At 37.8% G+C, this 25,485-nt stretch overlaps 2 protein-coding genes across 2 annotated transcripts; one reads left to right on the top strand and one right to left on the bottom strand.

Moving 5' to 3' along the window:
- Window positions 1–556: 556 nt before the first annotated feature.
- On the top strand, window positions 557–11,969 carry LOC139948789 (testis-expressed protein 10-like). The gene is made up of 15 exons (XM_071947117.1): window positions 557–852; window positions 1,432–1,603; window positions 2,259–2,587; window positions 3,296–3,495; window positions 3,906–4,146; window positions 4,363–4,687; window positions 5,014–5,146; window positions 5,628–5,794; window positions 5,887–6,064; window positions 6,816–6,907; window positions 7,878–8,026; window positions 9,448–9,528; window positions 9,836–10,109; window positions 10,601–10,728; window positions 11,831–11,969. The coding sequence occupies exons 1-15, from the start codon at window positions 658–660 to the stop codon at window positions 11,921–11,923; spliced, it is 2,757 nt and encodes a 918-aa protein (XP_071803218.1). The 5' UTR covers window positions 557–657; the 3' UTR covers window positions 11,924–11,969.
- LOC139948790 (ATP-dependent RNA helicase DDX42-like) lies at window positions 11,947–25,296 on the bottom strand. Its single transcript, XM_071947119.1, has 18 exons — window positions 25,173–25,296; window positions 23,809–23,993; window positions 23,162–23,276; window positions 22,583–22,669; window positions 22,062–22,214; window positions 21,566–21,670; window positions 21,176–21,403; window positions 20,215–20,283; window positions 19,470–19,598; window positions 19,192–19,291; window positions 18,805–18,852; window positions 18,066–18,163; window positions 17,145–17,325; window positions 16,591–16,692; window positions 15,985–16,086; window positions 15,691–15,815; window positions 14,963–15,199; window positions 11,947–14,540 (listed from the first exon to the last, which is right to left on the bottom strand). The coding sequence occupies exons 2-18, from the start codon at window positions 23,967–23,969 to the stop codon at window positions 13,935–13,937; spliced, it is 2,646 nt and encodes an 881-aa protein (XP_071803220.1). The 5' UTR covers window positions 23,970–23,993; window positions 25,173–25,296; the 3' UTR covers window positions 11,947–13,934.
- Between the last annotated feature and the right edge of the window lie 189 nt (window positions 25,297–25,485).

Raw genomic sequence — 25,485 nt, 5'->3', positions numbered from 1 at the left:
AAAAAAAAACATCCCCGCAAAAAACGGACTCGCTGCTAGTTTCCATGAGGCATCCCTCCCATTCCCAAGCCAAATAGTACCAACAAAGCCTAAAGTTATAAAATCTCCTCAAAAATTTATGCACATTAGGTAACCACACAATCTATTAATTAAAGACTTTGAGGGCCAATCACTTTGGCGCATGATTTTTGGCCTACTGTGTAGACATATTATTATAGCGCCACCTATGCTGCAATCGGCCCTTTGCGAAACCACGGCTTCGGTTTTGTATTCAGCTCAGGCTAGCTTGGCCCCGCGGTTGTTTTGAGATGGGCGCGCATCACGTGCATGCTGTGCCTACACGCTCAGTAGAGAGGGGCCTGGGCTTCAGACAAGAGGACGGAGCCTGAATCCGAATCCAAAGTTGAAACCGTAGTTTTGAAAAGGGCCATAGTCTGGTTGTATAGGTCTTGTTCCTGAACAACAGCTGCAGTAAAGTATCAGACACGTGGGTTTTATTTTTTATTGCAAAACAAGAAACCAGCGGTCGAATACCAGGCATTCGCCAACTCCCGAGTTCAACAGCAGTGTGTCAGAGTTGAGCTGCTGCTGAGTCGAACAGTTCACGTGTAATTAACAACCAAGTCACGGTCAGTTGTTGATTTGACTTTAAACAAAATGGGCAAAAGTGGCCGGAAGAACAAGGAGAAGAGAAAAGATTTCCAGAAGGTCAAATTGAAAGTCGGCAAAAAGAAACCACAAGCTGAGAACTTCACTGAAACAACTTTCAAATCTCAGGCCATTCATTTACGAGAACAGCTGAAATCTGGCCCTCAAGATGAACCCACTACGCAGAGGAAACAAAATATTCACGTAAGTCTCTGCTAAAACTAGGACTAGGAGTATAGTATTATTATTAAAATTAAAGAAGTTAAAAAAAACTTAGCAGCATGAAAAAATGGGCCAAAGCCTTTTGTAGAAAAAAGACGCATGGTTATGGTAGAAGTAACCCCGCCCCCCCCAAAAAAGAATAACAAATATATATAAATAAAAAAATGAATAAAAATAAAATAAAATGTATAAATAGGCCTAAATACAAATAAATAAAAAAAAAAAAAACATTAATACAAATTGAAAATTAATAATTGGATGCGAGAGGGTAGTCCTCCATGAGTCCATCACAATGTGAAGTACTTGTTAATTTTATACATTGATTGTAATTCGCTAATTTAGTAACATTTCACATGGCTAGTATTATTAGTAATTGTATTCCTAAAAAATCATATTGACACATGTCAGTACTATCTATAGGCTATGACTCGTGAGATATTCCTGGCAAAGCAACATTTTGAGTGTTTTTACCATCGTCAGTAATCCACTCTCTCAATTACTGCAATTGTTGATGAAAAGTTTATAATCAATAACCAATTTATTGATTGTTTATTGTTTTAGGATCTTGTATGTCATCTCAATCATTACAATGGAACGATTCGTCAATCGTCAATAACCGGAATGAAGGAGCTTCTATCTTCTTATCCAGCGCTGATGTCTCAACATTTGCCTTTACTTATTGATAGTTTGTCTGTTCTGATGACGGACAAAGAAGATGCAGTACGCAGAGCAGGTAAATCCCAATGTTCAAAAGACGGCAGGACTCCAGTAATAGCATTCACTGAAAAGTGGTTTGTTTATAGCCAGCCCATGATATCATCATACTAATGCCACTCCATTTAATACCAAACACCCCCACCTAAAGGGTTGAAAATTCATTGCATTGAAAATTCATTGCATTGAAAAGTTTAAACTCTCATGGACCTCAAAATCCATTCTTAGTAATCTGTTCCGAGGCAATATGGCTCATCAGGCCTGTGTTTATTTCTGGTTTTCTTGGTATAAAACGGCTGAGAATATTTCTATTCCCCCTGGACAGGATGCTAACCCATCGCAGATTACTCCCCAGCTATCGCTGGTACCCATTTGTACTCCTGGGTGGAGAGTAGCAATTATGATAAAGTGCCATGTTCAAGGACACTAATTATTAGACTGAGATCAAATAGATTATTACAGCAATTAACATCTTAAGGGAACCTTTCTACTATCACTATATTCAAACTGTGTAAGTTTAATGTAAATCTGTGGACATTGTGTTTTGTGTTTCAAAAAGTACCCAAATCCTTTAAATTGTAAGTTATTTTTCTCAACTGGATTTATCCGAATATTGTTTTTTTTACAATAACCATATATTAAGTTTCTTGATTTGTGTCTTGATCTTCTTCTAGGTATCTCCCTATTACAGCTTGTTCTTCAAGCCACGCCCAATGACTCCATCGCTCCGTTCTTCCCTATTCTCAGCGCTCATCTCTCATGTGCAATGACTCACATCCAAGAAGACATTCAAATGGACTCCTTGGCCGTCTTAGATCTCATACTCCAGTTCTACCCAAGACTTCTCACAGCTCAGAGCCGACAGCTTCTTACCATCTTCGTTCAGCAGATTTCTCAGCAGAAGAAGAAGACGTTTGGTTGGGCAGAGAATGATGGAGAGACTGAGAATAAACTGACAATCAAACCTGGCAGTAAGATCTCAAGCCATTATTGGAGACAGAAAGTAAGACTCTTAAAGGCAGAGTAACATTGCAGCAATAACGAAAACGATAACGATCACTATGCAAAGAGACTGTATTCTAGTGGTTGAATGAGCCTGCAGGCATTCTGCACAGAGCAATTCAACCAATAGAATTTGTTCTCTTTGCGTCGTGATCAGTATCAATTTTCGTTATCACTGCAGTGTGACTCGGCCTTTAGTAGAATAATATTCCCGTCTTGTGCTACTTGTTTTCTTAACTAGTCTAACAGGCTAGCCAGCTGTGTTTAAAGGCACTGGACACTATTGGTTATTTCAAACTTACGTGGGGGCACTTTGTATGACTTTTTATCTTTTGTATGCGATGATTTTGTTTTGAATTTTGTATCATCTTTTTATCCTGTTAATATCATTGTAATTCAGAATTTGTTTTTTTCCGCATGCTTTCTAACTCTCTCTCTCTATTGATGTATTTCTACTTCACTGCTTATATAACACTTACTTACCTGTTTATGTCTGTTGTGTTGTCATTAAGCCTTCAAGAAAGACTCTGCTATGGTCAAAACATCAGGCCATTTACATTGACTAATTTTTGCATCATTGTAATTCAGCAGTTTTACAGTGATTGATTATTATGTAAAAAAATAAAGTATCTAAAAAAATACCTTTATGAAACGTGGCTGCTACATTTTACTCGTCACTAATCTGAGTTTTTGTGATTTTATCTTCAAGGTGCTGATGAGGCTAAGACAGTTCCTGTCAGCATTGCTTGAGCAGCATTACATGATGCATTCCCATTACCATAGTAACAAGACAACAGGTGTCGACGGAACAGAGTCGACTGTGATGGTGAACGATGGGCAGGAAACTTATGCACCAATCTTTGCCCCTTGTACAAGGGTTTATATGAACCAAGAGGAATTTGTCTTGAGGTAAATTCTGCCAATCTTAAGTGGTGTCGGAAGATTTGCATGAACAATAAGAAAAGAGTTTACTATAAAAAGTAAAGTTGTTGGTACAACCATGTTTTAAATCTCTTTTGTGAGAGTGTTGGCTCTGAAAAGAGCCGGTGTGGTCTTGATGTTTTAAACAGTATACTCTGCTCGTGTTCCTGAAGATGAGCAGAGTTTAGCCAACACTCTAACAAAAGAGATTTTACAAATGGTTGTACCCGCAAGTTTCCTATTAGCTAGTTCTTATCCCTACCAATCTTATCTAAAAATGTAGAGTAACCCCACATGTGTTGACCAAAACAGAGCAACTCCAAATCATATTTGTCTCTTACCCCTGTCCCCTGATGCAATTAATTTAATAAATTGTACTTTTATTTGATCAATCGCAGAGCTCCGTCCTCAGCTACATCGGCCGATGACTTCTCTAAGCCAGAGAACCTTCTAGGATTCATCCATTCCTTGGTGCCTCTTCTCCTTCAATGCTGGATGGAAGTCTCTCCCAAGTCTCACCAGCAAGCAGTGTGTCAGCTTAATGGAGTTGCCATAGAGATACTGGATGGAGTCTTAGCTGTCATACAGTTGCTATGGCGATGGATGCTGAGTATATGCGAGCAAAAACAGGACTTTAGTGTGAGTATTGAACATGTATAAACAAATAAATTAATATTATTAATCCCATAATCACGATCCTAAAGCTATCACGTTGCAAGTATTTGAACAGTCTATCATCAAAAGTTTGAATTATATGATTTTACAACTTTGTGATTCAAAATTGAAAATGTTTTCTTCCTGATTAGCGAGAGCTAACTTTTTTATTCATAATTGATAATCTTTTCTTCCTTACAGTGCATGGTAAAATTACAAAAACTCTACCAGAAGAAATTCATCAACCACCTTCTAACCTGCTTCCCCTACACCTCCCACAATGCACTGCTTCAAACGAAGAAGTCTGGGAAGGTTGGTACATCTGTCTCCATGGTAAATCTCAACCTAGCTGCCTGTGAGATTATGTCCTACTTTATGAACAAGAGTAGTATCGAGAATGCTTGGTTACGGAAGATCATGGTTTACGTCTTGGAGACATCTCTAGAAGGAAATGATCTCTCCATGGAGAATATGAAAAGTCTGCTGAGCGTTGTGAAGAGACTTGTCAAAGTCCTCCCTGGTAAAGGTAAATCACATCTTTTTTGTCAAGTGTTTTGCTAAGATTTGTCAAAGTCTCACACAAGTTAAAATTCTTGCGAAACGTGGAATGCACCCTCTGAACAATGCGCGTCTACCATTTTCATCATTTGTCAATTCCTTTAGGCGCTTGTGAGTGCGTTGCGCTTTGTGCAAGGGGTTTTAAATTAAAGTAATGTACATAGACTTGCCAAAGTACTCCCAAATGAAAGGTGGTGGTCTTCTTAGTTTAATACTCGCCAGTTGTTAAGCACATAATCCATATTTACTCAAAATACTGTAATTTTCATCTTTGTTTTTGCTTGTTATTTTCAGGAAGTGTGAAAGATCTGTTACAGGGTGCTTTAACATTGTACACAAATTGCCACCCACTGTCTCGAAACAAATGTGAGGCGTTAATTTGTCTTGATGAGTTGACGTTCCATGAAAACGCCTCGGAAGTAGCAAAGTGAGACAATTTTATCTTTTTGTAAAAGTATTTTTTAAAATAATTGGTGATACAGACCATCTTTTATTCTGTTCATATCAATATATTTTATAACTGCCAATGCTCTGTTGTGACTAAATTATTGTAGATGTGACAGGTTTTTTTTATGTGAATAACTGACGTTTTAATGTAATCTGTTTGTCAGTGTTAAAGTATTAATCAAATTACGTCTTTTTGTATTTTGCATTTTATAAATTACGGAATTGTTTAAATTAACTTTATCTTTTATTTTTTCATATCAAGTTATTTTATTACTGCCATTTCTTTGTTACTACTAAATTATTCCTTTGTGAATTGTAGAAGATATTGTGACCCGAATGACTGACATTGTAATTCGACAAGGAATATGTAATCTGTTTGTCAATGTTTAAGTAATAATCAAAACCTGCAACTTTTTTACTTTAAAAAAAAGTTTAACCTTTGACCTTTGCTGGTTCCATAGGTTAATAGGTCATGATTTGCTGCAGAGTCTTCCAAAGCTCTTATTGGAGCTTCGTAATCAGAGGATTGAAACTTCCCAGCATGCCTTGGAAATCCTTCTTAATCGAGCGTCTAGAAATCAGCCTGAAGCGTTGCTATGCATTAGGAACAACATCTCTCAGTTTGTTGGTATGTAATTTTAGTCATCCTCGTCTATTGTGAATAATTTCCTCAAATTTTGAATATTTGTGGATTGAAAAGACATCAAAATTGTTTTTCAGATCCGGATTCTGGTATTTTCCTCCTTTTCCCTGAGCACCTTCAATTAGCCATCATTCACCTCATTCACCATGCTGACCCCCTTGACCTTGTGACCTTGAGGTCATTAGCAAAGTGTTGCCATGACAACAGAGTCAGCGCTAGGAATGTTGGGTACCTCATCAACATTATATCAACAAGGTATTTGAAAAGAAATATATTCAATTTTAGATAACTTTTTCACAAATTGGTTGTTTGACTTTATAAAAATGTTTTTCTTAATAACTTTGTCATGAGAACAAAATCAAAATGCCAATTATTAAAACTATATTTTGAAATGCTGATAATATTGATTGATATTACCAGTGTTTTTTTCTTAACCTTAAACATGCCAGCTTATCTAGTTAGCTTGCCATTTCACTAGTACAATAGCTTTCTTTTAAGAGTTTATATTTCAAATGCAATAGAATAGGGATGCTTTTTCAAAACTGTACAACCTTAGGCTCCTGCTCAGGTTCAGGCTCTGCGTGCTGTGCACTCAGCTTGACCTTTAACCTGCATTTTGGAGCAGCGCGTACACGGAGCCTTGATCATGAACCGGAGCCCAAGCCTAGGTTGTGAGAAAGGCCTCTGACTAGTCCTCTGGTGTTTTAACTGAAAAGATCAAATTATTATCGACGCCAGCAGGGATATGCCTATATAAAAATAACTATTAGTTCTCTGTTGGCGGGACAGACGTATCCCCATACTTTTGTTTGGGCACTTGCCTGGTGACCAGTCTCTTTTCTTTGTCTTTTCTTTAACTCTGTGCTTTTTAACATGCCTTTGATATTTTTGTATGTAAGGGGCGCAAGATAAATTTGAAATATTATTATTATTATTATTTGGCTAGCGGACCACTACTAAGGATGAACACTGATTATTGATGGATTATTTTTTCTCCTTCTTCCAGCTTTCTTGATGTGAATCTTTGCAATGAGACAGTGAGAGATTTGCCGTTCAGGTTATCAGACTTCATCAGCTTTCTCTGCTCTTTGTCAATCGGTAAGAGAAAGAATTAAAAAATAAATATTTAGGTTCATTTAATAGATTGTAACAATTAACTCTGTTTCAAAAGGTGAGCTGTTAGTATGCAGTGCTTATAATATCGGAGTAAAGATAAAACCTGGTTGATCCTTCATGCAAATTGCGAAGGCAAAGCAGATTTCCTTGCGTCACAATTGTTAAACAGAGCATTGGGTATGGTTTGTGGGAATCAGATGCCTTGGTTGATAACCTATAAAGTTTCTGATTGTTAATTACAGTATGTTTTCGTTGTTAAGTTTAAGTGACGTTTTTTTTAGCATACCGATGATGAGAAATGCTTTCTATATTTCACTGGCGAACTGATGTTCTCTTTGAGACTGTGATGCCAGTTTCCCTCTGAGATGTATGCTTAGTAAACACACCAGCTAATGCTATTTTGCAATGATATTGTTGGCATCACATAGTTTATTTTGCAAGGGTAAAGTAAGGGTTTAGCAAAGTTATTATTTTTGATTCCGAAGCACAAAGGGTATATTTGTGTTTTTAAATTTATGTGGGAAAATTCTAAAAAGAAAAACTCTGGAATATTCCCAGCAACCTTGATTAATCTTTAGGAGGTTTCAAAGCGGACCTGAAGATTCTTCATGAGAGGAAATGTAAAGAAACTGAAGAGATGGCAAGAGATACAAACATGATAGCGCCCTCACACGGTCAAAAACACTGCGCATTTGTTTTTGTACTGTGGGGAATTTCAGAAGGAAAACTTGTGAATAATCCTAGCAACCTTTGATTAATCTTTAGGATGTTCCAAAGCAGACCTGAAGACTCTTCATGAGAGGAAATGTCGAGGACCTGAAGAGATGCCGAGAGATACAAACATGATAGCGCCCTCACACGGTCAAAAACACTGCGCGTTTGTTTTTGTACTGTGGGGAATTTCAGAAGGAAAACTTGTGAATAATCCTAGCAACCTTTGATTAATCTTTAGGATGTTCCCAAGCAGACCTGAAGATTCTTCATGAGAAGAAATGTCAAGAAACTGAAGAGACAGCGAGACATCTTCCAGAAGGCATGACATCGATGAGACTAATTTCTCAAGATGAGAATCAACGTCAGCGACATTTAACTATTGTCAAGGTAAATGTTGACACTTTCAGTTCACTTTATCAGGGGTCAATTAACAAACAAACCACAAAGGAAACTGCCTGGGTAAATTTTAAATAATTTTTGGTTGAACAAAGAAGAGTTTACAAGAGCATTTGTACACTTGTGCCCTTGAGCAAGATGCTTAAACTATAATTGTTTCTCTTCACCCAGGGGTATAAATGGGTACCTGCGAGGGTAGAGGTTGATATTGTGTTTGAAAAAGTCACTAGCGCCATGGCAGTCGCTGCGTACTCCCCAGGGAGCTGAGAAACATTAAAGGGATGCTATTGGCCCTATGATCAGGGCACTTATGTAAAGCGCATTGATGAGTTATTGTAAAATGCGCTTTATAAGAACTAGTTATTAAACAGCTACCTGAGCGGAATGTTTTCAACAGAAATGGTATTTTTACTTGGTTATAATGCACTTGTTCACCATTTTAATGTAATTTTGATATGTGTACACTTCTGAACTTTTCGTTATTATCGAATAAAAAATCAGGCCCCTACCTAAAGGTTTTTTGAAAAACTAAAAACACTTCTGCCGTTGAGAGCGGGCGTCAAAGGACAATGCCGCTGACGTCATTTGTGGGAGTTTGCTTTGTTATACATCCACGCTGCAACACAGCGGCTTTATCTACTTATGACGTTTTGAGAGTGATTACGTAACAGGGCTTTTCGCAAATCTCGCAGAAAAGCTCTGGACAAGGGCATACAAAATGATTGTTTTTTTACACAATTGAAACCTATTTATAATCATATGACTCGATTTCCTTATTCATCAAAAACATTTTAAGTGGAATTCAGCAAAGTTCACGACTTGACATTTTCGTTCAAGCAGGTCTTTAAGAACTATTTGTTATTAAACAGTATGCATCAGTTATGTCTAGGTTGGTAAACCTATAAAGTTTATGATTGTTAATTACAATTAAACAGGATTTTATAAAGCTTTAAGAAGGTTTTTGTTATTAAGTTAAATGGGTGTTTTATAAGCATACCGATGATGAGAAATGCTTTCTATATTTCACTGGCGAACTGATGTTCTCTTTGAGACGCTGATGCCAGCATCCCTCTGAGATGTATGCTTTAAATAAAAACACCATCTTCAAATGAAAGGACGTATTAACTAGTAATTATTACTATTATTTGAACCAAAATAAAAAACAGGAAATTGCCTAGATTAAGATGCCTTGTGGGAAACAACTAGAGATAAAAGGAGCTTATGCCACAGAACCTTTCCATTAAAAGCGCTTGGTAACCAGTCAAGAACAACTTGATAATGTAATATCTCTGCCTGGTTTCCTGCTCAAAAATAATTAACTCAGAGATTTGCTAAGCAGTCTTTAGCATTGCCATGAAATTTGCAGAGTTCTCTCGAGTACCCGTAAATATTTTATTTTTGTTTGTTGACAGAGTGTTTGTCTGAGCTACAATCTTATCTCCAGTAAGCAGCAGATGTTTGATGTAGTACTAGCAGTTTTCACAGATCTTTTGGTGAGTTCTTTGTGTACCTAAATTAAAAGATAAGTCATTTGTATAAAAGGAGAATGTCAACTACATTTGTAAAGTTGAATATATTTTGTTTACCCCTAGCTTTTTTCTATGTACTTTCTGACACTTTTTTTAATTAATGTATTTCTACTTGACTGCTCATGTTACACTTATATACCTGTTTATGTGTGTTCTAATGGGCCTTCGAGAAAGACTCTGCAAGGTCACAACGCCAGGCTATTAACTTTTTTAGTTTTTTGCAAAAATTAAATAGAGTACAAGGATAATTTGTTTTCTTTTTCTTTCACAGAATCATTATTCTATGATCCCGTACCAGACTGCTCATGCAGTACTCTACACTGCTAACAACCTCATCACAGCAGACACCATCTGGGTTCAAGAAACTGTCCACAAACTAACAGATTGTTGCTTAGCAACCCTGTACATGGCCGCCGCTGGTCACGCTGGGTCATATAAAGATGGCGGTTGGTTGGAGGTCATGTGGGCAGAGACTGTTGGTCTCTTCGTCAAGTCTGAGAAGATTTTTGTTGCTGTTATGGAACGGATTCACTCGACCAGTAAAGGTACATCTAGTTCCTAGACTTTGTTGCCACTGGCCAAAGATCTAGTAACATTATTATCTAATAAAATGCAAAGGTTGTGCAAAGGGGTTTCGAACCCCACCCGAGTGACCCCACCCGAGTGATTTGCCTGTGATTTTACAGCTTAGTACAGCTTAGTACTCATCGGTGTAAGGGTAAAAACCAAATTATAATTATTACATAGCTCTCCAATGTTGATGATTTTAATTTTGTTTGCTTTGGTGCTGCCTAATCAGATAATGGTTGTATGGTTTAGGAATAGGTGGATGTGTCTATGGCTACAACTAAATACCACTTTATTATGCATTGAAGTATAAGACATCCTTAGGAACACCCTTATCAACAGTCCTAGCTGTAGCTGTAGATGCCAATTTGGACCCAGCCTAAAATCACTCCATTGACATTTGTGATTGCCTAACCATCTAGGGTTCAGCTTAGTCAATATTGACTTTCTTTGTTTTTGTGCTCCATAGATTTGTGTGATCTTAATCACATCCAGGGTGTTGCCATGGTGTTGATCAGACTCTTGCAGACACAGACAATGGCGTCAGTGTTTGTAAAGATGTCGGACTGCGTCAACAAAGCTGTCCAAAGTGTCTTGGTAAGTTGTCCTGATTGAGTCCTAAAGAAATGTCAATGAAAATCATTGTTGTCATTTAACCTCTGCAGAAAGACTCCAAAAGTCTCTGCTAGAGTGGAAACGTGGAGCCACTATTTATTACATGGACATGTACATTGTATACCTTGGGTCTTTTTTGTTAGTAAGCAGTGTGCAACAGCTGTTTCTATTTTCTCGCGAGTATTATTTTGTAATGCTCATGATATTCCTTTTGAAAATGCTCCTGAGGAATTTGTATGTCACTGTATATGTAATTGAAATGTTAATGAATATTTATTTTGTGATGTCACTTAATATGTATTTAGAATGTTGATGAATATTAATTTTGGAATGTCACTGAATATGCATTTTGATTTGTATGAATATGTATTTTTATGTTCTTAATGTTCATTTTGTAACATTGTTGATGGTTTTGTCTTGCCTTCGAACATTATATATTTTATTGTTTATATGTGATTTTATTTAATGTTTGTGATTATCAACTTCTTATTTGCAATATTGGGTTACCAGAAATAGGTTACCAGCCAAAATACCATGTTACATGTACAATTGGTGACTGGTTTCCTGCTAAAATGTGCTAAGCAGAAATTTGTTGAGCAAAAGTTTTTAGTGTGAACTGGTGTTGCATTTTCACACTAAGTTTTCATTTTGTCTTGCCATCCATTCATTGCTTAAATGTCTATTACTTGAAATATGTATTTGGTAATACCTGATTCTAACTTATTCATTTTTAAAGACTCGCTTTTTTAGTCTACTTTTTTTCTTCATAAATTGCTATCCCTTCCCTTAATCCCATTCCCCTCTTTTTTCTATAAAAGGATATGTATTTGTAAATTGTTTGTACTTGTTTATGTCTCTGAAGAAGGTCCGGTTTGAATCACAAGCTAAGGCCATCTGCCCTACTTATTATATATTTAATCTCTGGGCATAGAGGCTGGTATTATTAATATTAATATTATTATTATTATTAATATTATTAAGTTAGCACTTGGTACTAACTTGTACCGTCATTAAACATATCTGAAGCAACTTCAATTCAATGCTACCTTAATTAAATCACTGGATACTTATTTTGTTTACACAGGTTCATCCCTTAGCAACAGCTGACACTCGATGGGTGACTGAGCTCAGATACGAGGCAAGTGTTGTCCTAAATGCTGGAAATACTCAACAGTAAGCAAAATCGGGCAGTATCTTTTGTAAAAAGATACATACACAGGGATTGACCATGTGACCTTTGTTTACAATAAGTGTGACCTTGTACATTCTTTGGCTTTTTTGGAAGGCAAGATACTGCACCGGTCATATGGGAAAGTTGACATTTAGTGTCATAATTTCCACATAAATCCATGAGTTATGAAAGTTAAAGCTAGACAAGTTTTGAGATGTGCCCCCTTTCACCATATCAAAAGTTGATAAGAATTTAAGACAGTGCAATCTCCATGATTTTATTTTTCTTCCATTGAGCTGTGTACAAATCGTGCCTGCAGGAAGTCCAGGCTCTGTGGCTCTTTTGAAAACATTTGATGTCACAGGTCGATTATAGAGCCCACTGTCTCACGAAGGTCTCGCTATTCAAAACCATTCACACACTTCACTGATTACGTAGGATTAATGATAAAACTATGGAGCACGTACAGAGCAATGGCTCAGGGCGATGAATGGATTTGTAATAGTTTCCATAGTCATTCAGCAGTGAACACATCTCTTGGATAGGGATAAGATTGGAGGAATGCCAATACATGTTTGGACCCAATGTGGACTATTTCTTTCTCCCAAGGCGCTTAATTTACTAGGATGTCCATTGTCGAGGAAACTTTTTTTCTGGTAATTTTGCATAGCAATATTAAAATAATATTGAGACTGAATCTGTTTTTGTGCATACTGAATGCTAACATCGAGTCAGAACGGACTCTAGTCCTATTTGCACCTGATATATTTTGTGTAGCGTTTCATAATGCAATGATCAGAAAGTAGGACAATTAATAATTATTTTACAAGCAAGATGAACTTCCTGCTGCATTTTATTATTTTTACAGCAGTATAAAGCATAGTGTAGATATCCCATGACCCTTAACAGAACAAATTAAATAAAATGAACCATTCTGACTATAAAACTAGTTGAATGTTTCCGATATGATTATGGACTAACTATCCAGTTTGATTTGCATTTTCTTATTTAATTTAATGGATGAGTTTACATTCTCAGTGTCTTATTATGACCTGTACTAGCCTGAACATCTGATGTTGCACTTCGAGGCTCATGAATTATGCCGGAGTGGTCTCAAGCATGCGTCAATATATTAAAGGTCACATGGTACATGTACCGTTGATAACGCTTACATTATAAAACATCATTACATGGTTGATACATGCAAGTTGTATGCACTGATATCTCTGATACTGTAAAACTAATACTTACAAGATAAGGGCCCAGTCTAGACCTGCGCTAGATGCAACCATGGTGTATTATTTCAAACCTGTAGTAGGCTAGCGTAGCCCTACACTTCTAAAAACAGGTCAAATGATCATAACCATCTGTAAGTGGCTAATTGATTTAGGTCAAGTCACTATGTACATAGAGTAATATTACTGAGATTGAATAAAGAGCAAACTTTAAGGACCATAAAAGATATTCAAGTTTGAAACACCTTTACCACACGGGGAGGTTTAATAACAAACATTTACATTGAGGTCACATAGGTTATGGCCTTGTTGATCCTTGGCCTGAGTCTATAAAGCCTGTAAGCATAACGACTTGCTAAGCACAGACAATCTAGCTTAACAGAAACTGCCTTAAAAACAGAAACAGGGTTACCAGCCAAAATTCTGTAAAGTTTGCATTAACGTAACTGGTGCCCGACTAATGCTTTGCTTAGCGTAACAGCTTTGTGAAATTGGCCCCTGGTCTTCAGCTGAGTGCCTCTTCACGTTTCCCATAGACATGGAAGTGCCATTTTCAAGCTAAAAATGGTTTTGCCTTTCAAGGATGAAATGTCAGGCTTGTGACTGTGACCAAAATGAGGCTATTAGTAATATAGACTGGTGCCTTAATGTGTTAATCATCAGCAGTATCAATGTAGCAAATAGGAAACCCAACCAAAATGCTTGCAGCATTTTATTATGTACAAAGACTTGTAAAGCAATTCAACTTTTAACCATGGGTAGAGAATAGATACAAGAAGAGTCTATATGTCCCACCGACTTCTGCGCTTTTTGGGTTTTTCTGCGACTAATTGTTCAAGATCATGAGCTCTTTTGTTTGACATCTCCTCCACACTCATACTATTTGGTGTTTGTGCCGATGACTGTCCTTTACTCCCACTACCAAGCTGCCAATAGCCATGACTATCCACATTGCTTGGTGGTTTCATGACAGATGCAACCGGATCTGTACTGTCATAAAGTGAGGGTGTGGTATCTGTGCTTTCTGTCCGAGGGGTACTGTCCCATCGTCCGGTCTTCCGCACAGCGCCCTCAGTGTTAGTTTTACTCTCCGGAGCGTGAGGTTTACCAATGTCCCACTTGGACTGCCTGCTTGGTGTTTGTATCTCCATCGGCGGTTTGATGATTGGTGCTGGTTTGGGATCGGTAGCGTCCTGTTTGACGAAGCCACTGGCGATGCTGATTAAGCCAGGAGCTTTTAAGCTTATCCCGCTGTTAGCGAGGCTAGCGTGAGTGCTGGCGGTTGCTGGGTTCTTGGGTGGCATAGCGTAGTGGCCGGTGTTCTCCGTTGAGAAAGTTTTGGATGAGGATGAGGAACTTGCCTTCTGGAAGTGTCTCTGATACTGGGACTGGGGGAGGAATTAAGAAACTTGTTAATCTTTCCGTCTTAAACTGGCATTTATACTGAGACTATCTAGTTTCATCATCACAGGGCGACTTCCACAATCAATATATAGCATTTTGATAAACATCTCGCTCCAAAGTAATGTGGTTGTGTACAAGATTGTTTTGCCCCAAAAAATTGAATCGGAGAGGGCGTAATGCTTCTCAGATTGTGTATTCTTATAAGGGACTGTTCCTCCAAGGGATTTTTGCCAATATTTAAAAACGTAACCACCTTTTGAAATGAAATTTTCAGATTTAAGGTTTGTTGTGTACATCTACATTTATATCGGTCTTAAACAATTAAATGGTTCCAAATACCAAAGGTTTACTTCACTTTTAGTCCTACTACTATCTTCCTTGTTTATAAGTAAAGGTATAAACCAACCTTGAAAGTGTTCCTCATCGACTCCAGACGATTCATCTGTGACTCATCCTCTGGGTCATCCGCACCAAACCCTCCTCCTAAAGGGCCCAAAGCTTTACGACTTGGACCAGCTGACGATTCTCCACCTCCAAGCCCTGGTCTTTCTCTATTTCTGGACTTATCTTTGAAGCCGAGACCTGCGCCGTCACGCTTGCCCTTTGAGCCGTGGATGTTGCGGGTTTTCCGGAATCTTGTGTTCTATGGAGGAAGATTGGTTGGGGGGAGAATTTTGGATTACATTAGGAACTTTTGACATCTTGTAGTCAGACGTTTCAATGCAATGATGTTCAGATGGGGCTAGGCCTTAAGTCCAGCTTGTGAGTGTGGTGCAGCGGAGCAAACATCAGATCATGTCATCATAACCTGTCTCCTGTTTAAACCACCAAATAGCATCCCCGGGCTGATGGAAGTGGACGAGGCCACTAGAGAGTGGCTGCTTCACAGTACTCAGGAAATCTAACAAGTTTTGTTCTTGACAAATGCAAGAAGAAGAAATCTACTGGTCATCTTCAGTTGTGGAATTTAGTGAAGTTTTTGTTGTTGATGATTGTCTTTATTAAATCAGTCAGAATGAGTAAAAAGGATGGTCATCAATGGCAGATTATCATGAAACAAATTTTCAGAAGTTTGAGTAACACGCAATGCAACCAATGAGAGGGGAACAGTTAAAGTCTGGAAGATGAGTTTACCTGCATAGCAAGATCCAGCAGAGACTTTGAAACGTTCTGGCTTGCTCCTTCAAGATTACGCACCAAATCACCAGCAAAATAAGTATCCTTAGCAGTAACCAGGGTGTAGGCTGTACCCTTCTCTCCTATAAAGTAAGATGCAGGTAATGATGTTGTCAAGAAAGTAACAAGATGTGAGAGAATTAAGAAGATCTAACTATCTTTCTTTAAGACAAAATGTAAGAAACTTCTCAACTTAAAACTTGACAATAAATACAGTTAACACACTTGTATGAATGTAACTCATGAGTTTACCTGCTCTGCCTGTCCGTCCAATCCGGTGAGTATGAGTGTCAATGTCACGAGCAACATCATAGTTGACCACAGTCTTGACCGATGGGATGTCCAGACCGCGAGCTGTGAGGGTCAAATAAGACCATGGTGATTATTAGTTTGACCAGCAACCGTTAGTATCACCAGTGAACTTTGTCATGGATAGCGAGTTTAACAAAAGTTTCCATATGTTGAAAAATGTACAAATTATTTTTTTAAAAGAAAGTTTAAAAATACTAATTATTGTGTTTGTTTCCAAAAGAGGTTTTTCAAGACTTGTGGGTGGTGATCGGGTTGGCGTAGTTGCACCTTTCTTTACCTTCCTGTCCACCTCTAGGACCCCGGTTCAAATCCAGCCCGGGGGCACTGAATTTAAGTTTTCAGCCAATATCCGACTGCATGGGTTTTCCGTAAAATAATTCTCTGGGGTTTTCCTCCTATATCTAAAACTGAAACCTCCTTCCTTGTCTTCACTTAATGGAATTCTTGCCTAGTATAGTGATTAAGTTACTTTTCTGAGAGTCTTTGGCCTCACAATCACCCATTTAGAAATAACTGACATTAATTTCTCCAGATTGCGAGACATACCTGCTACGTCTGTTGCTACCATTATAGGAATGATTTTCCTCTTGAATTCTGTGATGACGCTGTTCCTTCCACTCTGATCCATGTCACCATGTAACAAGCCAACTATCAAAGCAAAATAATAATAATTAGATTTATTGAGCTCTTCTATTCATAAACACTTTCTTAAAGAGTAACCAACGGAAAAAAAGAAAGAAAAAAAGACGAGTACAATGTTACCTGGTACACTCGGAGATTATCGGAGTCTATTATCTAAGATTAACAAAACCCAGTGGCTACATCAATATTTTCAACACCACAACAAAACAAAGGAGAGAGAAAGGCCACGACAACTTCATGACTATTTATAAGATTTGCTGTTAATTTGAGTAAAAATTCTCTCTATGGGGTTCTTTGCACAAAGAAGTTGTATCTTCCTCATGTATAATAAATGTAATAATTTTCAAGACAAATTATTGAAAACATTTATTGAAACTTTATTTGCAAAAATTAGTTAATGGCCTGAGGTTTCGACCCTAACAAGAATTTTCTTTGTGAAAATAACACTTTTGACCAACCTGAAAAGTCTTGCTGTTTAAGACTGATGGCTAACTCTTCCGCGTTGAGTTTCTTGGTGACAAAGATAAGCACACTACCAATAGTGGTGAATCGAACCAGATGAGTGGTCAACCAGTTCCATCTCTTGTCTGTGTCCTTATCAAGAAACACCTCAACAATCTGGGTCACATCTTCATTGGCCTGAAGGAATCAAAATATAATATTCAATTCAATTCAATTCAACAACTCGGGTTCTGCCAAGGATTCCTTTAGTGGTCGAACAATGTTTCCCTGGAAACCATTGCGAGATGGATCAGTTACACGGTAGATCATATAAAATAGACTCAAACCAAAGAAGTGCTCAAAATGAATGGCTTTGGATACTATTTTTACTGGTAAATACCCAATTTTACATTTTGTTGAAAACTTTTTGAAAATTTAGGTTTCAAAATTTTGAAAATGTGTTGTGATCGGAAACGGAGGAAAATTCTTCCAGTGGTGGTTGGGGATTCTTAAGTGTCGGGCAGGTTTTCTGGCACCGACCACTGTGGGCAGAACCCTGTAATTATGACAATATTATACTTTAATTTCTGATGACAGAAAGTGAAGTAGAAATAATTTAGATGTCTTATTGTAAGATGTCTTTCTTTTCATTCGAAGATGGTGTTTTTATTTAAAGCATACATCTCAGAGGGATACTGGCATCACAGTCTCAAAGAGAACATCAGTTCGCCAGTGAAATAAAGAAAGCATTTCTCATCATCCGTATGCTAACAAATAACATCATTTAAACTTAATAACAAAAACCTTCTTAAAGGTGTGCAATGGTGCATAACTCTGTTAAGAGTAACGACATAAATGTTCACATATTTGCACACACACTTATGGAAACTTCAACCCTCACATTACAAGAAGTTGTCTTGAGAATAAGAAGTACTAACCTCTCCCGCATCTCCTTGAACCACTCTGATTGGATCAGTCAAGATGTCTCTAGCAAGTCGCTCAACCTTCTTGCGGAATGTTGCACTGAACAATAACGCTTAAGATGTAAATAAAAAAACATGAACTTCATAATGTTTTCCGCATCCAAATGAGGAAAACTAAAGAGTTCTTAAGAGAAGGGGTTTCGCCCCTTGTGTTCCTGATTTGATTGGCTGCATATTGCGCCACAGCACCTTGTAAACCATTACATGGTGCTAAGTAAAAGGAGTACATCTCATAGTTCAAACATAGTCCTGCATACCTTGCAGGAAAAAATTGTATGTTAAATATGAGCACATATAAGAAGCCACTATTATTATTACTTAAGTTCCTTTTGACACCATAATGACAACATAAAGTTTCTTTTGACAACCACCCAAGTTCTTTATCCCAATGCAAATTTAACATCTATTACACTGTTGGGGTACCTGCTGTTAAAATATAGGAGTCAAACTGCCCTCTAGCTACTGGGCTAGCTCTAGTTGGCAAGACATCTGCTCTAAATTTGCAAAGGTCGTGGGTTCGAATCCCACCTGAGTAATATGCCTGTGATTTTTTTTACAGGACTCAGGAAAGTACTGAGTAAACAGTGCTTACACACATTGGTGAAAGGGTAATACAAAATAACAACATAATGAGAGCAAAACAATTAGAGTTTGACATGACCCTAAGTATATTGTGAAATAAACTTTGACTTACTTTGTCGTGTTGGCCGTACGTGGTTGGCGATTGAACGAACCTGTGGCTCTAATGAAAGAGAGGTGAAATTCAAAATAATTTAGATGTCTTATTAAAGTATGTATTTTCTTTCATTTGAATATGGTGTTTTTATTTAAAGCATACATCTCAGAGGGAAACTGGCATCACAGTCTCAAAGAGAACATCAGTTCGCCAGTGAAATATAGAAAGCATTTCTCATCATCAGTATGCTAAAAAAACATAATTTAAAACTTAATATACAAAATCTTAATATGAAAATTTGCACACAACTTTCACCTGTAAGTTACAAACGTAAACTGTAGAGGTTACCAGCCAAGGCGATACGTGATTCATACTGTTTATAACTGGTTCTCGGCTACCACTTACCAAATCCCATATCAAACATCCGATCTGCTTCATCAAAAACCAAGAACGTCACTCTCTGCAGATTGGTGGATTTCTTTCTCACTAAGTCAATTAAACGACCCTGCCAACCAAAACAAAATTAAACAATCGTATAAAACAAAATCAGGGGCGAAAAGTCTAAATTCAGACTTAAGTCTGAAATTTGCCATCCCTGAAAATAACCAAGGAACCAGAAATAGTATTCTGCTGTTTAACTGCACTTTTATAACTAAAAGGTCAGAGGTTAAAGGTTAACTGACCGGTGTACAGATGATGACCTCTGGCCCTTCTTGACAAGCCTTCTGTTGTTCCCACATGTTCCCGCCTCCGTAGGCGCACACAGCTTTGATGCTATAAGCCTTGCCAAATCTCTTCACTTCAACGTAAATCTGTTTACAGAAAAGGAGAACCAATCAAATCAGATACATGGAATGTATTTCAAAGGCAAAGTATAGCATTGGTTTTTAGAACCGTTTTGATTGTTTGGATCCTATATAAATGTAGATTTTTGGGGTTGATCAAAGAATTGACTAGAGTTGGATTCAAACCAACGACCTCCGGATTAATAAAACTAACGTATGAAAATTCAATTTCAAAAGGTGGTCACATTTTTGAGATAACACCAAAAATCCTGAACAGCTAAATAGTCTGACATTGGAATCGATTCTCAGATTCAAATTTGAACAATAGCTACAAATGTTTTATCGGTGCGATAACGGAAGCAGTGAATCGTATGTGTTAGCACTGGGTACTGCACATAGGATTTGAACTTTTAGACTTGGTGGTCTAGTGTTAAGTCACCTGCTCTGGCATAGGTCAGGGGTAAGAATCCCACCCAAATTTACCTCAGGAACTCAGGAATGTACTGAGTATACAGTGCTTCATACAAAATCAGTGTCGGGGTAAAATGTAACGACATTCTTTATCCCCAAACCAAAATTAACATCAACAAATCTTTTTGTCATAATGTAATTTTTTGTTATAATCTATTATATTTCTACAAACCTGTTGGGCTAACTCTCTTGTGGGTGCACAGATCAATCCAATAGGACCCTCACCTGTCTTCACTGCTCTCTAGAAACGCACAAAAAAAAGCCCAAAAGTAGTGTCAATATTCTGCAGGATTGAGTGTCTATTTTAACCATAAATTTGTGTTTTTAATAAGGCAAAAAATACCTGTGGGTTTTGGAACCTTCTGATTGCTTGAATCGTATATATTTATGTAGAAGTATTAAAAAAAACCTCATGTGAAAATTTCATTCAAAAGGTGGTCGTGTTTTTGAGATATCGCAGAAACTTTTTTTTTTCAATTTGAAGATGGTGTTTTTACTCAGCATACATCTCAGAGGGATACTGGCATCACAGTCTCAAAGAGAACATCAGTTCGCCAGTGAAATATAGAAAGCATTTCTCATCATCTGTATGCCACAAAAAAAAACATTTAAACTTAATAACAACCTCGAGATACCACTTATCTCACTTGGACATTTACAATGCGAGACTTCACAACAGTCCTCCTAGTCCACCAAACTGGCCCGTTTTCTTTGTACTATCCGAACCTCATTTTAAACGCAGCACACTTGATACATTTACTGTTAACTGTACACATGTCATCATAGTGCATGCACTACAGACGTGTATAGGTTAGAACGAAGTGGTTTGCGTCCTAGTAAAGATCTTACAAACATCCTGTACACAAAAACGTCAATGATAAATGCACTTTTCCAAACTAATTAATCATAGAAATGTAATATTTGGAACACTTGTTTAGTCCTGCCTACCCTGCGCCTTAACTTCCTCATAGATTTCTTATGCACTTTGCATGTGAAGTCACTTCTGCACCATCCTTATAGCTATAGATAGCTTAATAAGGATTTCACCATTGAAGATTGAAGATTGAAGATTAAACACCCAGCACGCTGGATATGAGCGCATTTCAAGTCTCAAGTATTATTAATATTATTACCTGATCCATAATATGTACAAGCAGCGGCCAAACAAATGCAGCAGTCTTTCCGCTTCCTGTCTTTGCGATTCCGATGATATCCCGTCCTTTCAGAGCAATCGGTACTCCTTGAGCTTGGATTGGGGTCGGCTTGGAGTAGTCTGTCTTGCGGATGTAGTGCATGAGTTGCTCATCAAAACCAAAATGGCCGAAGCTGGTGATGGGTTTGGGAGGATCAAAACCAGACACCTTCGAGTAAAAGATGAAATTGTACTAACTTGAATCAAATATACACAAAAAATATGTGGACTTTTCTTTTCAAGGAGCGTTATAACTCGGGAACTTGTTACCCAGTGGTCCTAACGCTTTGCAACCTTGTCCAAATAAACACTGTATTGAATGACTACTTACCCGAATTCCAATCTTCTTTCTCAAATCAAGCACATCAGGAAATTTCAATTGAGCTATGTCTTTATGCTCATTGTAGAAGTTCTTGGCAAATGACTCGTATTTGATCTGAATATACAGGGGCAAAAAAGAATAAACAGAGAGTAAATATTTGTAGTTGACACATTGAACCTTGCTGCAATTCCTCCAAAATGCCTCCCCTTTATTGTGATGAAATTGATGGATTCATTACTGCTTGACCAAAACAACTATGCTTTTCATCGGGATGAGAATAAGGCAGGTCAGGGTGCCTTTGGTTATAGTGGTCCCCACCTAGATAGAACAAAGTCACTCCAGAAGTCTGTCAGTCTGACTCAATGATGAAATTCACGAAACTGTTACAGACTGAACTGTTATATGTGTGCTTTATAAGAACTCTTTCATATTATTATTTACTTATTTAGTCTTCTCACGGTTTTAAATCTTTGTTAGAATAAACTTCTTGGATTCAACCCATTACCTCGCTGTGATCGACAGGTGGAAGGGGGTCAATGAACTTTGATTTCTCAGGAATGATTGGATTGCCGTCTTCATCATAATCCAAGATATCATCGGCGTCGTACATCGGTACTCCTGCATTAGGGTTCTCCTCCATGTACTTGAAGAATAATTCCTAACAAAAAAGAGATGACAAAAATAAAACATTTCAAAATGTATTACTTAAAAGTGTATATTTTTTTTAATGAAAACCAGAGACAATTATATGTGTGTGGATTACTCTTTGGGGAGACCGCCAACATAGAGCTAGATAGCTCAGTTGATAGAGCGCATGTACGTTGCTTCGGAGGTCATTGGTTCAAACCCCACTCTAGTCATTTTTTGTTTGTTCAACCTCAAAACATTTCCTTTTTGGTTTGGACATTTTAGAGAAATATGGCTTACTGCTTAGTTGGTATTGAAACTTGCTTAGCAGTATTTTCTGCTAAGCAGCTTTATAAAATAGGGCCCAGAGTGCTAATAGCTGCTTAGTCCATTTCTTACCTGGTCATCAAGTTCCTCAATGTCTTGTCTTACAGCTTTCTTCTCATTCTTCTTGTTGCTGTGTTTGCTTCCTTTAGCTAAGTCATCCTGAAGTGCAAAGCATAACAACAATGAATAACAATACTATGCAGGGGAAACCTTTGAACACTCCCCAACGGTTTAAAACTAATACTGGATTGCAGGCCCGATACCAATACTTGTAGCATTGGGCCAGTAAAATCACGACCGGACAAGCCTGGTGGCCTGGGTGTTTTTCAATTGACTAATAACAGTAATACCTCACAGTGTAATATCTTTGTGGAAAATGTTGACAATGAATCTGATATCTTTCAATTCAGTTAAGCATTGAAGTAGCATGACAAATGAGATAGATCTTCTCTATAGTGCTTACTCAACTCATTTTGAATCTGGTCTTGTAAAATAAGTATTGGTCCAGTAAAAATTGATATTGTTAAGTAAAATATATCGGTTCAGTAACAACATTGAGCTACAAAGCCCTGCAGTCTAATGTAATGGATTTCCTCAAAAATTCCAGCCCTGCACCCCCTCATGAATAATGCAATGAGGTCAAAAGGTCACCTTAATGCCTGCCATGAATGCATCCAACGTATCTTCATCACTGTCCTCACTTTCTTCTTTCTTCTTGTAATGCCGACTCGATGAGTCTTCTTCATCACTGTCTGCCTCAAAATACCTACAAAAAATATCACATAATCAGTCGGGATGGAATCAGTACAGTTTATTTAGAATTAGGCCGTGTCCGAAACAACGACTTTGGCTACAGCTACGTCTACATCAGCGCGTCTACCAGTGTTGAAGAATAGGCAGACCCGCGCGATCTAGCCGTAGCTGTAGCCAAACTCGCCGTTTTGGACACGGCCTTAGATGATGTTCAAGATAAAACATCAACAAAAATAATACAACCTTTTTGATACTATTTTTATTTTTTTTGATTTGAACTAAGATAAATTTACTGGAGCGGGATTTGAACCAAAGACCTCCGGAATAATGTACTAGTGCTCTCCCTATTCGTCAATATCTTTGTTCGGAGTTGGCAGTCAGACTTCTCATTAAACACTTCCCTACTGTGGAGTGATTTCTTAATTGGTCTCAACATTTCAACTAGCTTTCTCTAGTCATCTTCAGGATTTGGCTTATTATTGTCCAAACCCTCGTTTTCCATGCACAATATGCCCAAGACAAAGACTAACTAAAGACCAACTTACTCCGCTTCTGTGCGATGTCTCTTCAGCATTGCTTCCATGTATTGTGTATTAGAATAGAGGTTAGCAGCAGTAGAGGCAGTTTTACCAGGTACAGCGTGATATGACTTGTGTGGTGGCCCTCCTGGCCTTGCACTACCACCACGAGTCCCACGGTTGAACATGATGATTCAACTTCAATCACAAACCTATAAGAAGCAATTATTAATCACCAGAAGAGCGTTAATAATGATATTAACATCTTGTTTCTTATAATGTATTCTAAACCCTCAAACACGACATCTTTGGTCCCAATGGATGCACGTTTAATGTTCTTAGCACACGCTCCCAAGCGATTTCCTACTTCAAAAAGTATAAAGACTACCGGGTACACTTGCTAGAGAAAGAGAAAGGGTTTGTTTTGCACTTTCTTAACATTTGTTTCACCTCAATGATTCTAGGTGGCCCGAGTTAATTCCAGCTTATTTGTTTCGATAAATAATTAAACTAACTTACTCCTAGAACAATGGGGTTCATTCCCCTATTTTTATAGGCTATATTGACTCCACGTTAATGGAGACAATAGAGGAATGAATCTCATAATTCTAGGAGTATAATTATCTGTAGTGTTATTACTGAGTGTCGGCAATTCATTGGCTGGGCATTGCTCTATGCATTGGGTCACCTAAACCATTGAAAATTGACATGGTTTTACCAATTTTAAACACACTGATCAAATCTTAATCTCTGACCATTGCTTATTATTGACATAATGACAGCCAGCCCCCCCCCCCTTTCCCCAGGCAACCAGTATAAATAAAATAGTGCCAATCTGGAATCCCTCTGCTTCTTGAGGGAGCTCAGCTTATTTATTGGCAACAAATTGGAGCTACCCCCGGAACACTTTCCAGTCTTGCAAGTGCCACCACTTTTCATGCTTTTTCAGTCAATTTGTTTAAAAAATTTTTGAATAAATTTGATGTTATTTTTTGCATAAAATTAAAAAGCCATAACGAATAAAAAATTTGCAGCAGGATACAGACAATTTGCCTATGATCTGGCTTGTGTGAATGATCCACATGGACAAATCATAGAGCAAGGAACAGATGGACTAATGAAGTAGGTTATTGAACATGGATGGAGGGTTTTACCGAAAGTGTCGGAAATACACAACTTTCCATATAAAATTACAATCAATATTTTACAATACAGACCAACTTGGTGTGCAGACAGCTACATGTATGGACGCCCAGCTAGGGTGGTTACGCGCCAACTTTGCACGGGAAATTTAAGCAATCGACAAGCTATGATTTGCAATGTTATGAAATAAGATCAAACACACTTCTGTATTAATTTAAAAAATGAGATATAAGTAAAGTGGAACTTACGCGAAATAAACAGAAACAGTGATTTAAAACGACTTGCCAAAATGCCAGTGAAGGGTGAATACGAGTTTTAGTCGGTATAAATTTTTACATGGGCTAGCTGCCAAGTCGGCCGCCGTGCTTTCTGTTCAATGAACGACCTCGGCTTACTCGACCAACACGTCTCGTCTCCGGTCGAGATGGTTCTGTGAGGTCGAGTAAGTGAAACGTGTGATGTCCCAGCTTCAGATGTTTGCCCAACTAAAAAGTTTAAGGGATCACCCTTTAGGGGCGGATTTATAATATTGGGGGGGGGAGTGTAATTTAAAAACAAAAT

Source organism: Asterias amurensis, chromosome 16 (genome assembly GCF_032118995.1).
Source record: "Asterias amurensis chromosome 16, ASM3211899v1".
NCBI lineage: Eukaryota > Metazoa > Echinodermata > Asteroidea > Forcipulatida > Asteriidae > Asterias > Asterias amurensis.
Note: the sequence above shows the minus strand (reverse complement) of the source record. Positions and strands in the feature narration are given on the sequence as shown.

Excerpts from the sequence above, each read along its gene's own strand:
- LOC139948790 (XM_071947119.1), bottom strand. The coding sequence starts at position 23,969 with ATGTTCAACCGTGGGACTCGTGGTGGTAGTGCAAGGCCAGGAGGGCCA. Across the intron at positions 23,277-23,808 it reads AGACATCGCACAGAAGCGGA|GTATTTTGAGGCAGACAGTG; the intron begins GTAAGTTGGTCT and ends TATTTTTTGTAG. Across the intron at positions 22,215-22,582 it reads TTGAGGAACTTGATGACCAG|GAATTATTCTTCAAGTACAT; the intron begins GTAAGAAATGGA and ends CTTTTTTGTTAG.
- LOC139948789 (XM_071947117.1), top strand. The coding sequence starts at position 658 with ATGGGCAAAAGTGGCCGGAAGAACAAGGAGAAGAGAAAAGATTTCCAG. Across the intron at positions 853-1,431 it reads AGAGGAAACAAAATATTCAC|GATCTTGTATGTCATCTCAA; the intron begins GTAAGTCTCTGC and ends TTATTGTTTTAG. Across the intron at positions 1,604-2,258 it reads AGATGCAGTACGCAGAGCAG|GTATCTCCCTATTACAGCTT; the intron begins GTAAATCCCAAT and ends ATCTTCTTCTAG.